This window comes from Scyliorhinus canicula, chromosome 23 (assembly GCF_902713615.1).
Source record: "Scyliorhinus canicula chromosome 23, sScyCan1.1, whole genome shotgun sequence".
NCBI classification, from domain to species: domain Eukaryota; kingdom Metazoa; phylum Chordata; class Chondrichthyes; order Carcharhiniformes; family Scyliorhinidae; genus Scyliorhinus; species Scyliorhinus canicula.
Genome location: NC_052168.1, coordinates 14,594,810 through 14,608,515, shown reverse-complemented (window position 1 = coordinate 14,608,515; position 13,706 = coordinate 14,594,810). Strand labels below are relative to the sequence as shown.

Here is a 13,706-nt window from a genome sequence, read left to right as displayed (position 1 = left end):
GAACAAACAGACTCTTTGTTTCCTGATTGGATGATTCTTGATTGGCGTTCAAGCAGCCTTTTAGACCCCCCTCCCCCCCATCTACCAAATTACCCCATCTACCGTAATTATTCAATGAAAATTCTCAAAGAAAATGAAAGGACCTTTTCTTAATGCCCCTGTGAATGCCTGTGCCGGATTTGATTGGGGCTGAATCTTTAATTCAACCCTCCAAGATTGCCCTGGAGTCGCCTGGCATTAACCCCTACAACCTTGCCGGAGGGTGGCAATCAGGAGAATAATTGTAGGGGCATTCGAAATACATCTTGGTGAATGCTTTGTTAGGATATGGGCAGCAGGGTAGCATGGTGGTTAGCATAAATGCTTCACAGCTCCAGGGTCCCAGGTTCGATTCCCGGCTGGGTCACTGTCTGTGTGGAGTCTGCACGTCCTCCCCGTGTGTGCGTGGGTTTCCTCCGGGTGCTCCGGTTTCCTCCCACAGTCCAAAGATGTGCGGGTTAGGTGGATTGGCCATGCTAAATTGCCCGTAGTGTCCTAATAGTAAGGTTAAGGGGGGGGGGTTGTTGGGTTACGGGTATAGGGTGGATACGTGGGTTTGAGTAGGGCGATCATGGCTCGGCACAACATTGAGGGCCGAAGGGCCTGTTCTGTGCTGTACTGTTCTATGTTCTATGATATCGGACCAGCCCCCAACTTTTGTTAGCATATCGGTGGAGAAGACCAAACAGTTTTTTTTCAATCTGTAAAAGTGTGACGAAGTGGTGACTCTGACCAATAGGTATCATTTATGTCAAAACATATTTTAATTTAAACACAAAATTAACCACATTAACATCAAAGAAGTAGCTTTACAATTATCAGTTATGTAAAAGGAAACTACTTGAACTTACTATCTATACCTGCTACTAATTTCAATTAAGAAACTCGATACAGTTCAAAAGCCACTTGGAAATAAAGTTAACATGACAGGTTTACTTGCCGTCTTCTGTGTGGATGTAAACCAGGGGCTGGTTTAGCACAGTGGGCTAAACAGCTGGCTTGTACCGCAGAACAAGGCCAGCAGCACGGTTCAATTGCCATACCGAACAGGCGTCGGAATGTGGCGACTAGGGGCTTTTCACAGTAACTTCATTGAAGTCTACTTGTGACAATAAGCGATTATTATTATTATTAGATACTTTTAGAGAGAGTCACTTTCAAGAGCAGACCCAGTACATGTCTGTCCTGTCAGACTTAAATCATATGGCAAACTGCTGTTCAACTGCTGTCGGGAGGCATGGTGGCAATGTGGTCAGCACTGCTGCCTCACAGCTCCAGGGTCCCGGGATCGAGCCCGGCCTCGGGTGACTGTGTAGAGTCTGCAGTTTTTCCCCGTGTCTGCATGGGTGGACCGGTTTCCTACCACAGTCCAAAGATGCACTGGTTAGGTAGATTGGCCATGCTAAATTTCCCCTTTGTGTCAAAAAGGTTAGGTGGGGGTTTTGGATTACAGGGATAGGGTGGAGGCATGGACTTAAGTAGGGTGCTCTTTCCAAGGGCCGATGCAGACTTGATGGGCTGAATGGCCTTCTGCACTGTAAATTCCATGAACGTAAAATCTGCTGACAAACTGTAAAACTACAGACAGGCCTGGCTCCTCCCATTAATTACATCGTCTGTATTCCACAGAGTTCCATGACCTGCTTAGCTAGGACTAAATACAATCTCTCATAAATTAGCTGCACTCCAGGGAACCATCCAAAATATGAACATTGTTCTATGAGGCCTTTATCTGCACCCAAGTAAGTGGTTGGAATGAATCAACACCTCAATCTTTTACGACACTTTAATTACAGCTTTAGTGGATGTACTTCCTGTATGTATTTTAAATCGGGATTTTTAATATCACTACTGCCACAAATATGAAATGCAATAAAAATAAGTATCTTACGTTTATCACAACTTTGGTTCTCGGTAAAACAAATCTCAGAGCCGGCAACTTTTAAGATCTTGGATGTCGGGTTTGTCAAGAGGTGGATACCTGTTGATATTGGGGCCTAGAAATCTTAAAAAGCCTCTCAAATTCCCTCAGAAAGGAAGCCATGAAGAGAAACTAGTCGGAAGAGGGATGCCGCAAAGGGATTCCGCCTCACCCTGGAACATTCTGGAAAGGGGTTCCCAGCGGTCTTATGTTGGCATTGACATCACGATAGAACCGCACGGGAACCAGGGCCCAGCGGTTTCATCGACGATCTGATTACGTACTTGCCGATTCGACAGAATGCAAGGGTAGAGAAACTCTCGGGTGTATTTTAGTCCAAAGGCCCGATATTTTTTTTGCCTCTTCCTACACAAAGAAAAATATTGAAGAATGATCCAGCAATTCAAAAGGCGCCACAATGCTCCTCTAGTCCTGTAGTCCTACACTTTGCTGGCTCCGTTTCACACACTCAAAAGTTTGCCGAATATTTATGCAAATTAGGCTGGATTCCCGAAATACGACGCTGCCTACATTGTGAAGGTAACAAATCTGGAAGGATTATGGGGCTAGATTTTACAGCCTCCTCTAGCGTTTTTGAGGGGGGTGGGGAGGGGTTGAGCTCGTAAAGGGTGTTGCCTGGTCTGGAGGGTGTTAGTGATGCGGAGGTGCTGAATAGACTCGGACTGTTTCCATTAGAAAGATGGAGGTTGAAGGGTGACCTGATAGGGGTCTACAAGATTATGAGGGGCATGGATAGAGTGGATGGGCAGGCACTCTTCCCCAGGGTGAAGGGGTCAGTCACCATGGGGCATAGATTTAAGATCCGTGGGTCAAAGTTTAGAGGAGATGTGCGAGGCAGGCTTTTTACACAGAGGGTGGTGAGTGCCTGGAACTCGTTGCTAAGGAAGATTGCGGAGGCAGATACATTAATGGTGGGCGCAATTCCCCCCCCCCCCCCCCCCCGCATGCCGGGTGGGAGAATCGCGGGGGTGCCGGGTGAGTCACGCCCTGGCACTCGCATGTGATTCTCCCACCCCCTCAAACCAACGCGCCGAGATTTACGGCTGGTCGCTCGGAGAATCGCCACTCGCCATTTGTGACGGGCAAGCGGCGATTCTCCGGCCCGGATAGATGGGCCGAGCGGCCTGTCCAATACGACGTGTTCCCGCCGTCGCCAACCACACCTGGTCGCTGCCGGCTGGCGTGAACAGCGCAATATCGCTGGGGAGGGAGGCCTGTGGGGATGGTCCACCCTTGGGCCTACCAAGGCTTTTAAGTGTTCAATTAGTGGCCACTTATGTGTTTCACCCCATCGCTGCCCCTATTTTACCTGTGGAGGAGGGAGGTGAACAACAAGCGGCAGCTTGGCAGCTTTTATTGGGGGAGTTGGCATTGGCCAAGGGAAGAAGAAGAGTGAGTGGCTGAGGGTGATCCTGTGCCCATTGAAGGTACCACATCCTCCAAGGTCACCCGTCCCCCTTAATCCTCCAAACCTGGCCTCTCAAACCCAGCCCTCAACATCTCACCCCCCTTCCCAATGAACCCCCCCCCCCCCCCCCCCCCCCCCCCCCACCCAAAGCCAGGATCCGTCAGTCAGCTCTCCGCCGATACCCTGGCCTTGCCTCCAGTCCGGCCTACACAGCTGCATCATTGGGCGCTGCCTGTGGCCGCAGCAGTGGTCATCGCCTGAGCACGACGCCGCTGGGACTTCAGAGCTGCCGGCCAATCCGATGGGGGGCACGGTCGTCCCGCCCTGAGACGGTTAACGTCCCGTCGGGCATAAAATGGCTGCTGGACAGCTGCCATTTTGTAACGAGAGCTGCTGACCGACTTCTCAGTCGGAGGAGGCGGGTGGGATTGTAGCGGGGGATTCGGCACCCAGTAAGATGCAGTCCTTGGAGAGACTTGAGTCCCAGGAGGAGGCAGTTCGGCCCATTGTGTCCGTGTCAGCCAAGAAAACACCCGTTCGGCCTAAAGATCTTGGTCTGTAGCCCTCTAAACAACGGTGATTTTTGTTAAATACGGTGGGAGAATCCATCTCTACCACTCCTTCAGGAGGTGAGTTCCGGGCCCCCACAATCGTCTGGTTACAAAAGTTACTGCTCAACTCTCCACTAACCCTTTTACCAATTTTTAAAAAAAATCTCTGCCCCGTGCCTAATTGATCCAATGGAAATTGGTTCTTCTTAGCAACCCCTATCTGGACCCCAAATAATTTTATAGGCCTCAATTAAACCTCCCATTGGCCTCCTGAGTAAAGCAGATCGAGAGGTTCTGTGGTTGTGAAAAGTCCTCGATGACTAGAACACAGAAGTACAATACATCACAGGAACAGGCCCTTCGGCCCTCCAAGCCTGCGCTGACCACGTGTCCTATGTAGATCAACCGCCTGTATCCTTCTATACCCGTCTGTTCATGTGCCTATCCAGATAAGATTTAAATCTTAATTGTTTTTTTACTGTCTTTGAAAGAAAGATAAAGATAGATTTGGATTTGTTTATTGTCACGTGTACCGAGGTACAGTGTAAAGTATTTTTCTGCGAGCAGCTCAAACAGATCATTTAGTACATGAAAATAAAATAAAAAGAAAATACATAATAGGGCAACACAATGTAAATACATAGACCCCGGCATCGGGTGAAGCAGACAGGAGTGTAGTATTAATCAGGTCAGTCCATAAGAGGGTCGTTTAGGAGTTACCAGGAGTCTGGTAACAGCGGGGAAGAAGCTGTTTTTGAGTCTGTTCGTGCGTGTTCTCAGACTTCTGTATCTCCTGCCCGATGGAAGAAGTTGGAAGAGTGAGTAAGCCGGGTGGGAGGGGTCTTTGATTATGCTGCCCGCTTTCCCCAGGCAGCGGGAGGTGTAGATGGAGTCAATGGATGGGAGGCAGGTTTGTTTGATGGGCGGGGCTGTGTTCACGACTCTCTGAAGTTTCTTGTGGTCTTGGGCCGAGCAGTTGCCATACCAGGCTGTGATGCAGCCCGATAGGATGCTTTCTATGGTGCAACCATTCAAGACTCGAAAGAGAGAGAGAAGGGACAGAATGTAGAAAAAGGATATTTCTCCCTGCCCCCCCCCCCACCCACCCACCCACCCACCCTCCATCAGAATTGTTAGAGGCCTCTTCAACTCCTGAGGGCTACTGTGAGTGAATGGTTTGGCACTCATTCACTCTTTCAACCAAAGAATCCCATTTGTATGTGGGTGTTCCGGAAACTTCTAAGAGACAAACTGGTCACTAACAGGGTGGGGAGGAATGGGGGGGGGGGGGGGGGGGTTGGTGCAATTCCCCCAAGTGACATGGAGCAGGAAACTTCCCTTATAATTCATTTCAAAAGAAAAATCCAGATCCATTTGGAGACTTTTATTTCTCTGTGACTTTTCGCCCCCTTCCCTGAGCACAAACATTCAGGAGATTTTCTCGCTTGGCCTAGCTTGGTTGGATGTATTTCGCCGTCGCGGCCTCCTGTCTCTTGACTGCCATTGGTTGCCCGCCATGTCAATCAGTTCGATGCCCCACCTTTCCTGTCAGTTGAGAATCCAACTGGCTCCTCCAATTGGATGATTCTTGACTCTCAGGAAGACAACTTCCAATAGTTTTCTTCAGCATTCGTGGCTTGGATATCTTCCAACTGCTTGCGGAGAACTGGTCCGTTTGTATGAATGTATGTCAGTTCGAGCATGGGTAAATGAGCCACGCAGTGAGCTCGACTTTATCGATTACCGACTGTCCTCTGCAAACAAAAGTAACAAGTCCAAGCCCCACTTTTTTTTTGAATTACTCCGGATCTTGGGAAGCCTCCAATTCCCTGTTGCTTTTTCCGTGCCAAAGCCTTGGCCAATCAGAGTCCGTCGTGCCAACCAACCAGCTCCCTTTTCTCCTGTGGTATGAATTGTTGTGATCGTTTGAAACCTGGCCCTGAATTTTATACCCACCCGCGCAGGTTTTAGGATGGATGGGGGAGGTGGGACGCGAGTTCTCATGGAATGTATTCCCTCCCACCCTGACCTGGAAGCAGTTTACATCGAAAACAGTTGGCTGCAGATTTTCCCCTTTATTAAATCTGTTAATATCTCTTCATAGATTTATGCCTCCAGGTTTGCTGTTTGTAGTGCTGTCTATCTTTGGGTGATTGGCGAATACTTGGATATGTGGCTCTCCAGACCTGTCCTGAATTTTAAGGATTATGGGTGTCACCATCCAGGTTAGCATGTATTGACATCCCTAACTGCCCCTTGAGAAGTCAGCGGTGAGCCGCTGCCTTGAACCGCTGCAGTCTCTGTGGTGTAGGTACACCCACAGTGCTGTTAGGGAGTTCCAGGATTTTGGCCCACCTCCAGTGAAGGAACAGCGATACATTTCCAAGTCAGGGTGGTGAGTGACTTGAAAGACATACAGAATCATCGAATTTACAGTGCGGAAGGAGGCCCTTTGGCTCATCGAATTTGCACCGGCCCTTGAAAAGAGCAGCCTGCTTAAACTCACATCTCCACTCTATCCCCGTAACCCAGCAACACCACCTGAACGTTTGGACACTAAGGGGCAATTTATCATGGCCAATCCACCAAACCTGCACATCTTTGGACTGTGGGAGGAAACCGGAGCACCCGGAGGGAACCCACGCAGACACGGGGAGAAAGTGAAAACTCCACATAGACAGTCGCCCGAGGCCGGAATTAGACCTAGGTACCTGGAGCTGTGAGGCAGCAGTGCTAACCACTGGGCCATCTTCCAGCTGGTGGTGTTCCCAGGTATCTGCTGCCCTTGTCCTTCTAGATGGTGGTGGTCATGGGTTTGGAAGGAGTTGCGTAAGGAGTCTTGCGGAGTCATTGAAAGATATTGTGAATGCTTAAGGCCTCAACACACTTCATATGCCAGTTCGTGTACCTGTCCATGACCTCTACCCTCTTGCTGTTCAGCCAGCCTCCGAACCAGCTGCTCTCAACACCATGAGCCCCAACGCTGACAGAAACATATTTTATGAGCCTGGAAGTCTGTATAAACAAGTGTAGCCATTTCTTCAAAACATTCAGTCAGGTTCCCGGCCGTTCTCCATTTTCTTGGCTCCATCCGTACTTGGGGTCACAAGAGGTTGAAATACTGGAAGGCCTCAGGAGGCACAGAGGAAAGTCCCGATTGCCATCTGAGCAAAGAAGATGTAAAACAATTGGCTCGTCCAGTTGGACGTTTAACTATGTTTACTTTCTGTTTGTTAAGTCGCTGGGCAGTTCTAGGAACATCATAATTTTTTTAATTCGTTCATGGGACATGTCAGCATTTATTGCCCATCCCTAATTGCCCTTGAGGGGGCAATTAAGAATCAACCACCTCGCTGCGAATCTGGATTCACAGGTAGGCCCGAACGGGCAAGGACAGCAGATCTCCTTCCCCAAAGGGGTTATAGTCATCCAGATGGGTTTTTACAACAATCCACAATGGGCGTCATTAGACGATGGTGAAATTTGAATTCAATAAAAACAAATCTGGATTAAAAGTCAAATGATGACCATGAAACCATTGCTGATTGTCATTAAAACCCATCTGGTTCCCTAATGTCCTTCAGGGAAGGAAATCTGCCGTCCTTGCCTGGTCTGGCCTACATGTGACTCCAGACTCCACGGCGATGTGGTTGACTCGTCATTGCCCCCACTGAAATGGCCGAGCAAGCCGTTCAGTGCAAGGTCAGGCAGGGATGGGAGCCCACCCATATTCCGTGAAGGAATGAAAAAAAAACTGAAAGCAACCGGCGAGGGAAGTGGGAGTAGAGACAGAAAATTCCGACAGTTCAGAAGGAGGCCTTTCGGCCTTTCGAATCTGCGCTGACCTTCTGAGAGAGCACCCTACCTAGGCCAACTCCCCCTGTAATCTCACCTAAGCTTCACATCTTTGGACACTCGGGGGCAATTTAGCGTCGCCAATCCACGTAACCTGCACGTCTTTGGACTGTGAGAGAAGAAACCCACGCAGATACGGGAGAATGTAAAAGCTCCACACAGACAGTCGCCCAAAGCTCTTCCACGCACAGTTCTGTCAGCCCGGCCCAGAATGGCTGTGCTTGTACCCGTAGCAAGAAGCTCTGTTGACTGTTTAGGAGTGTTACCAAGGGCGACGGGCCCTCGGTACGGTCACAGGGGGTCCCAGTATTCACGTCAAGCAGAACGTTCTGAGGTAATTTCTTTTTTTGGGGGGAGGAACTGAAAAATAATTTTAGTTTTTTGGCAGAAGTATATTCCGTTTGCAGAATTCTTTAGATAAAACGCTAAATTTGGCAAAGGAGACTCCAATCAGTCGTCGATTTAATCTCGCCAATGGGGAAGCAATTAGACTGGCCTTTTCCTGTTCCTGTTCTCCTCTCATTAGCAATAAAAGCTCACTTACCAGCACCAGGGAATGGCTGGTTAGTTGCTGGCCCCACGCACCTCATAGGGACACTTGCAGCATTCCACTCTGCCCATCGAGTTCGTGCCAGCTGAAAACAATCTGACCTCTGGGGGTGGGAAGTGGCCATCACACCGTAGAATTACGGCCCGAGATGCAGCTAGAGAACGATGTTGAGAAAGGAAAGTTGGCTTTCACAAGGCCAATGGGCCAAATGGCCTCCTCCTGGGTTTTATCATTTGATGGTTTTCCATTCCGCTGCTGTGGGATGTGGGGTAAACATTGGCCAGGAGGGATAAATGCTTCTCGCGTTGAAATAGCTCGGAATTTAACAGTCCCTCAGACTCTGTACGAATGCACATCTGGAGACATTTCCTTTCTCATTGATGTTTTGGCGGATGCACTGCTTCTCTCGCCAGCCGAGGGTTTCGGGCCCAGTGGCCACCCAAGCCTGGGGGGGGGGGGGGCGATCTGGTGAACCTCGCTGGAAAAATACATGCTGTGGCAGTCTGGCGAGGGCCGGGCTGCCGTGTCCATCGGGTGGACGTTTTCCTGCCTCAGTAAAGTTAAAAAAGGTGTCAGCGCACCTCGGGCGAGGCCGAGAAGGCGGGGCCTTCATGAATAACCTCAGCCGGTACGGGGAATCGAACCCGCGCTGCTGGCCTCGCTCCGCATCACGAGCTAGCCATTCGGCAGCACTGTCGCTGGAGGGAAGGGAGGGGGGGGGGGGGGGGTTAGGAGGGAGGAGGTGGGAGGGTCACATTGTGACAGGAGTTGATCACGATAAATCGAGGCTGACAGACCAGGGCTGGGGCAGAGGGAGTTCCTGCACCGGTCGGAGGTTTCACCTTTCAGGTGAGGTGTCGAGCCGAGGCCCTGCCTGTCCCCAGGGAGCGGGAAGGCTCCCCCAGTGTCCTCCCCAATATTTATCCCTAAATCCCCTCAGAAAAGCAGACTATCTGATCATCGCATGTCTATGGGATTTGCACTGATCACGTGACGTGTTTCCTGAATTTTCACAGCGAATGCGCTTCAGAAAGTATTTCATAGGGACATCTGCTGGTCATAAAAAATGCTACAAGTCTTTAATTTCCCTTCATCTCTCTTAACAAGGGCTCCAACATAAAAGTTGAATGCTCCGAAAATTTGAGGGAGTTGGTATCGACAATGGGTTCATAGAACATAGAACATAGAACATAGAACAGTACAGCACAGAACAGGCCCTTCGGCCCTCGATGTTGTGCCGAACAATGATCACCCCACTTAAACCCACGTAACCCGTATACCCGTAACCCAACAATCCCCCCATTAACCTTACACTACGGGCAATTTAGCATGGCCAATCCACCTAACCCGCACATCTTTGGACTGTGGGAGGAAACCGGAGCACCCGGAGGAAACCCACGCACACAGGGGGAGGACGTGCAGACTCCACACAGACAGTGACCCAGCCGGGAATCGAACCTGGGACCCTGGAGCTGTGAAGCATTGATGCTAACCACCATGCTACCGTGAGGCCCGGGTTCACATCAAGATTCAAAGTCTCTGCCATGTCTGAGCACCGTATCGTACATGGGTCTCATTGAGACTGGACTGGACTGAGGTGTGATAGCTGGATTGGCTGTTCTCCCTCCTTTTGGTTGCCCAGTGATACCGAGTGGTTTCCACCTCTCTGTGACCACAATTCCCTCCGCTGCTGGGTCCATGTGTCTGTCTTGTGAAGAATTGGGGGCGGGATTCTCTGATCCTGAGGCTAAGCGTTGACGCCATCGTAAACGCCGTCACGTTTCTCGACGGCGTCAACGTGCCCTCAGGAGCAGCGATTCTGACCCCTACAGGGGGCCAGCATGATACGGGAGCGACCCACGCCACTCCAGCTGCCGATGCCGGTGCCGGATGGGCACCGCGGATCTGCGCATGCGCAGTGGGGCCGGCGCAAATGTGCGCATGCGCAGTTGCTCCCTTCTCCGCAACGGCCCCTAAGCAAGAGGCCCCCAGCCCGAGAGGGCGGCCCGCTGATCAGTAGGCTCCGATCGCGGGCCAGGCCACAGCGGAGGCCCCCCGGGGTCGGACCCCCCCCCCCCCCCCCCCCCCAACCAGGCCGCCCCCGGATGGATGCACGCTAAGGTCCTGCTGGGTAAGACCAAACGTGGACGACGCCGGCAGGACTTGGATTTTTTGTGTGGCCGCTCGGCCCATCCCAGACGGAGAATCGGTGGGGGGGGGGCTGCGTAGGGCGGCCCCTGACCAGCGCCGCGCAGGCTCCAATGCATCAGGGCGGCGTTGCGCAATTCGCGCCCGTCCCGGCGATTCTCTGGCCCGGCCTGGGCTGAGAGAATCCCACCCCGGATGTCGGACACCAACCACACGGAGACTGGAAGTGGCGCTAATCACGCGGGAAGTAAGATTTGCATTTATCCATAGAATCCCGACAGTGCAGAAGGAGGCCAGTGTCTCCACCGGCACATTGAAAGAACACCTTAGTTAGGCCCACTCGCCCACCCTGTACCCGTAACCCCACCAAGCCTGCACATCTTTGGCACCATATGGCGCCTTGTGCAAGGTTGGGGTGACCTGCGATGTGGGCGTCGCTGGCTAGGCCAGCATTTTTATTGCCTATCCCTAATTATCCTTGAGGAGATGGTGGTGAGCTGCCTTCTTGAACCCCTGCAGTCCATCTTGTGTACATATTGGTATAACTACAGTGCTGTTAGGGAGGGAGTTCGCACTGACCTTCGGTGTGAATGCATGAATAAATAATTGATTTTATTTAAACCCACAAAGGCCTGCTGCTGATATTAATGTGACCGCACGTATGTCTTCCTCTCCAATACCCCATGGACTACGGACATTAAGGGAAAGAGTGCACGCATTTTAGTTCTCTCTTAACCCTGTCTATTATTACTTTGAATTTGTAATGTGTCTGGGGAGGACAAGTAGATTGGACTGCTCAACATGATTTCACAATCCCAGAATATTGTCAAAGTAGCACTATCGGTATTATTGAACATTGGAAGGTTGGCTGTGCTAATATGTAGCATGGAGGTGAGCTCACACTGCGTGGTACTTATTCATGAAGTGGAGGCAAGTTATTGGTGAATCCCAGGTCCGTAAAGCATCTGTTCCACTGACTCGAGCAGTTTTGGCAGAGTCGCACGTAGCGTATTGAAAATTGCAAATTGAAAATTGAAAATTGCTCACGGTAGCATGGTGGTTAGCATCAATGCTTCACAGCTCCAGGGTCCCAGGTTCGATTCCCGGCTGGGTCACTGTCTGTGTGGAGTCTGCACGTCCTCCCCCTGTGTGCGTGGGTTTCCTCCGGGTGCTCCGGTTTCCTCCCACTGTCCAAAGATGTGCGGGTTAGGTGGATTGGCCATGCTAAATTGCCCGTAGTGTAAGGTTAATGGGGGGATTGTTGGGTTACGGGTATACGGGTTACGTGGGTTTAAATAGGGTGATCATTGCTCGGCACAACATCGAGGGCCGAAGGGCCTGTTCTGTGCTGTACTGTTCTATGTTCTATGTTACTTGAGGCTGCCAGACACACACATACCAGCAGAGGGAGTCATCAAGGAGCCGATATTAAAGGCTCCGTGTTTAACAAGTTCATGTGGTCCAAAGTCTAAATGTCTCTGGCTGACTATAGAACTGTTTGTGCCCCGAGAACGTCGCAGCCCAGGCACAGGTTGGATGGCTCGCTGCTCAGATAGGGAGGCTTCTGGAGCATTGACGGAGCTGCACGGAGGGGCTCTGGAGATGCCATACTGAGAGCGGGTGTGTGTCCGTATCTGTGTCCATGTGTGTGTGTGACCCCTGCCCATCTGTGTCCATGTGCATCCACGTCCGATAGTGTGTTTCTTCCGTGTCCGATAGTGTGCTTCTTTTGCGCAGCCGTAAATCAACATGTCGAGGGATAAGTTAAGAGGCAGCCAATGGAAGGGACAATGCATCAAAGGAAACAGAATCATATCGGAAACTTAAAACGTGAAAAAAAGGTGTTCTAGGGGGGCCGATACCTGTGGCCTCGATTGCATTGGCAGACACCGCTTGCTCCCATTCCAGCGACACCCAGCAGTGAACGTAATTGCGGAAGAGGGGCAGACAGCTGGGATGGACGAGTGTCCGATGGTGTGTGCGCGTGTGTGTCTCGGTGTGTGTCTCCATTGCTGAAACCGCTCCTGTTTCTCCGTTGTCTTATAGGCTGAATCAGTGGGATACTTCCTGGATAATCTGGACCGGATTGGCCAGCTGGTGAGTGATCGGTGCTTGTTGCTCATTGTGGATGGGAAGTCACTGAAACATCAAGAAGTCTTCTCGCGGGGCAGCAGGGTGGCGTAGTGGTTAGCACTGCTGCCTCACGGCGCCGAGGTTCGATCCGGGCTCTGGGTCACTGTCTGTGTGGAGTTTGTCCATCCCCCCCCCCACCGTGTTTGCGTGGGTTTCGCCCCACAACCCAAAGATGTGCAGGATAGATGGATCGGCCACGCTAAATTGCCCCTTAATTGGAAAAAAAATGAATTGGGTATTCTAAATTAATATTAAAAGAAAGATCACTATCCTGACTGAACAGCAGCTTAATGCAGCAACGTTTTGACATGTTGACGGAGCGACCATTTGGGAATCAGGATTGGGTGGGGGTGGTGTTAGGCCTCTTCCATCATTTGTGTTGTGATTTAATTCACACATTTGTCCGATTGCCTCATGCCCTCTTAAGGGTCAGTCGTGGCCCAGCGCATCCCGGCGATTGCAGGTTCGAGTCCCACTGCCCAGACAAATTTGGGGGAGGGCAGGATGGACTTTAAGATTCCGTCTTCAACCAGCGCCAGGATAAATATTGATTCCGGGGCTGCCGAGCCATTGATTCTCGCTCCCGTGCTGAGAAATTGAGTCTCTCACAACGTGCGATTCAAAGCACAAACAGCATTGCGCAGTTAACAGACTGGGAGAAGTGACAGCCAACTGTGAAATGTCTAATATTACCTCGGGGCAGTGTAGTCAGGTCTGGGTGGAGAGAGGGATGTGGGTTAACGTTGTCCAGCCCAGCTGGCGTCACGGCTCCGGGTCTCGGTGTTGACACTGCTGTCTGTCGGAGGGCTGTGAACAGCCGTCCGGCGCTCTGGCAGAGTCTCGTTCCCATTGGCGCCCGCGCAGTGGGGAGGGTTGCCAACTGTGTTTGCGCGCAGTCCTGGAGTCCTTGTCACGTGGCTGCCTCCCGCCAGCGACCCTGCCTCCGCTCTCCTTCCCGGTCGCCCCGACATGCCCCTTCTCGCCCTCACCCCATGCCTGCTGGAAAGTGGGCGGACCCTTCACAATCCGATTGGCCTGATTCTCGACTCTCCGCCCAACAGCCTGCTGAAAACCAGGAAA

The 13,706-nt window shown here is 51.2% G+C and overlaps 1 protein-coding gene across 2 annotated transcripts in view; it reads left to right on the top strand.

Moving 5' to 3' along the window:
* Window positions 1-13,706, top strand: part of LOC119956408 (guanine nucleotide-binding protein subunit alpha-12-like) — a 60,390-nt gene that overhangs the window by 31,446 nt on the left and 15,238 nt on the right. For both annotated transcript variants that reach the window (XM_038783596.1, XM_038783595.1), the window contains one exon: window positions 12,540-12,590. In XM_038783596.1, the coding sequence (XP_038639524.1) occupies window positions 12,540-12,590 (51 nt within the window). The remainder of the gene's footprint in view (window positions 1-12,539; window positions 12,591-13,706) is intronic.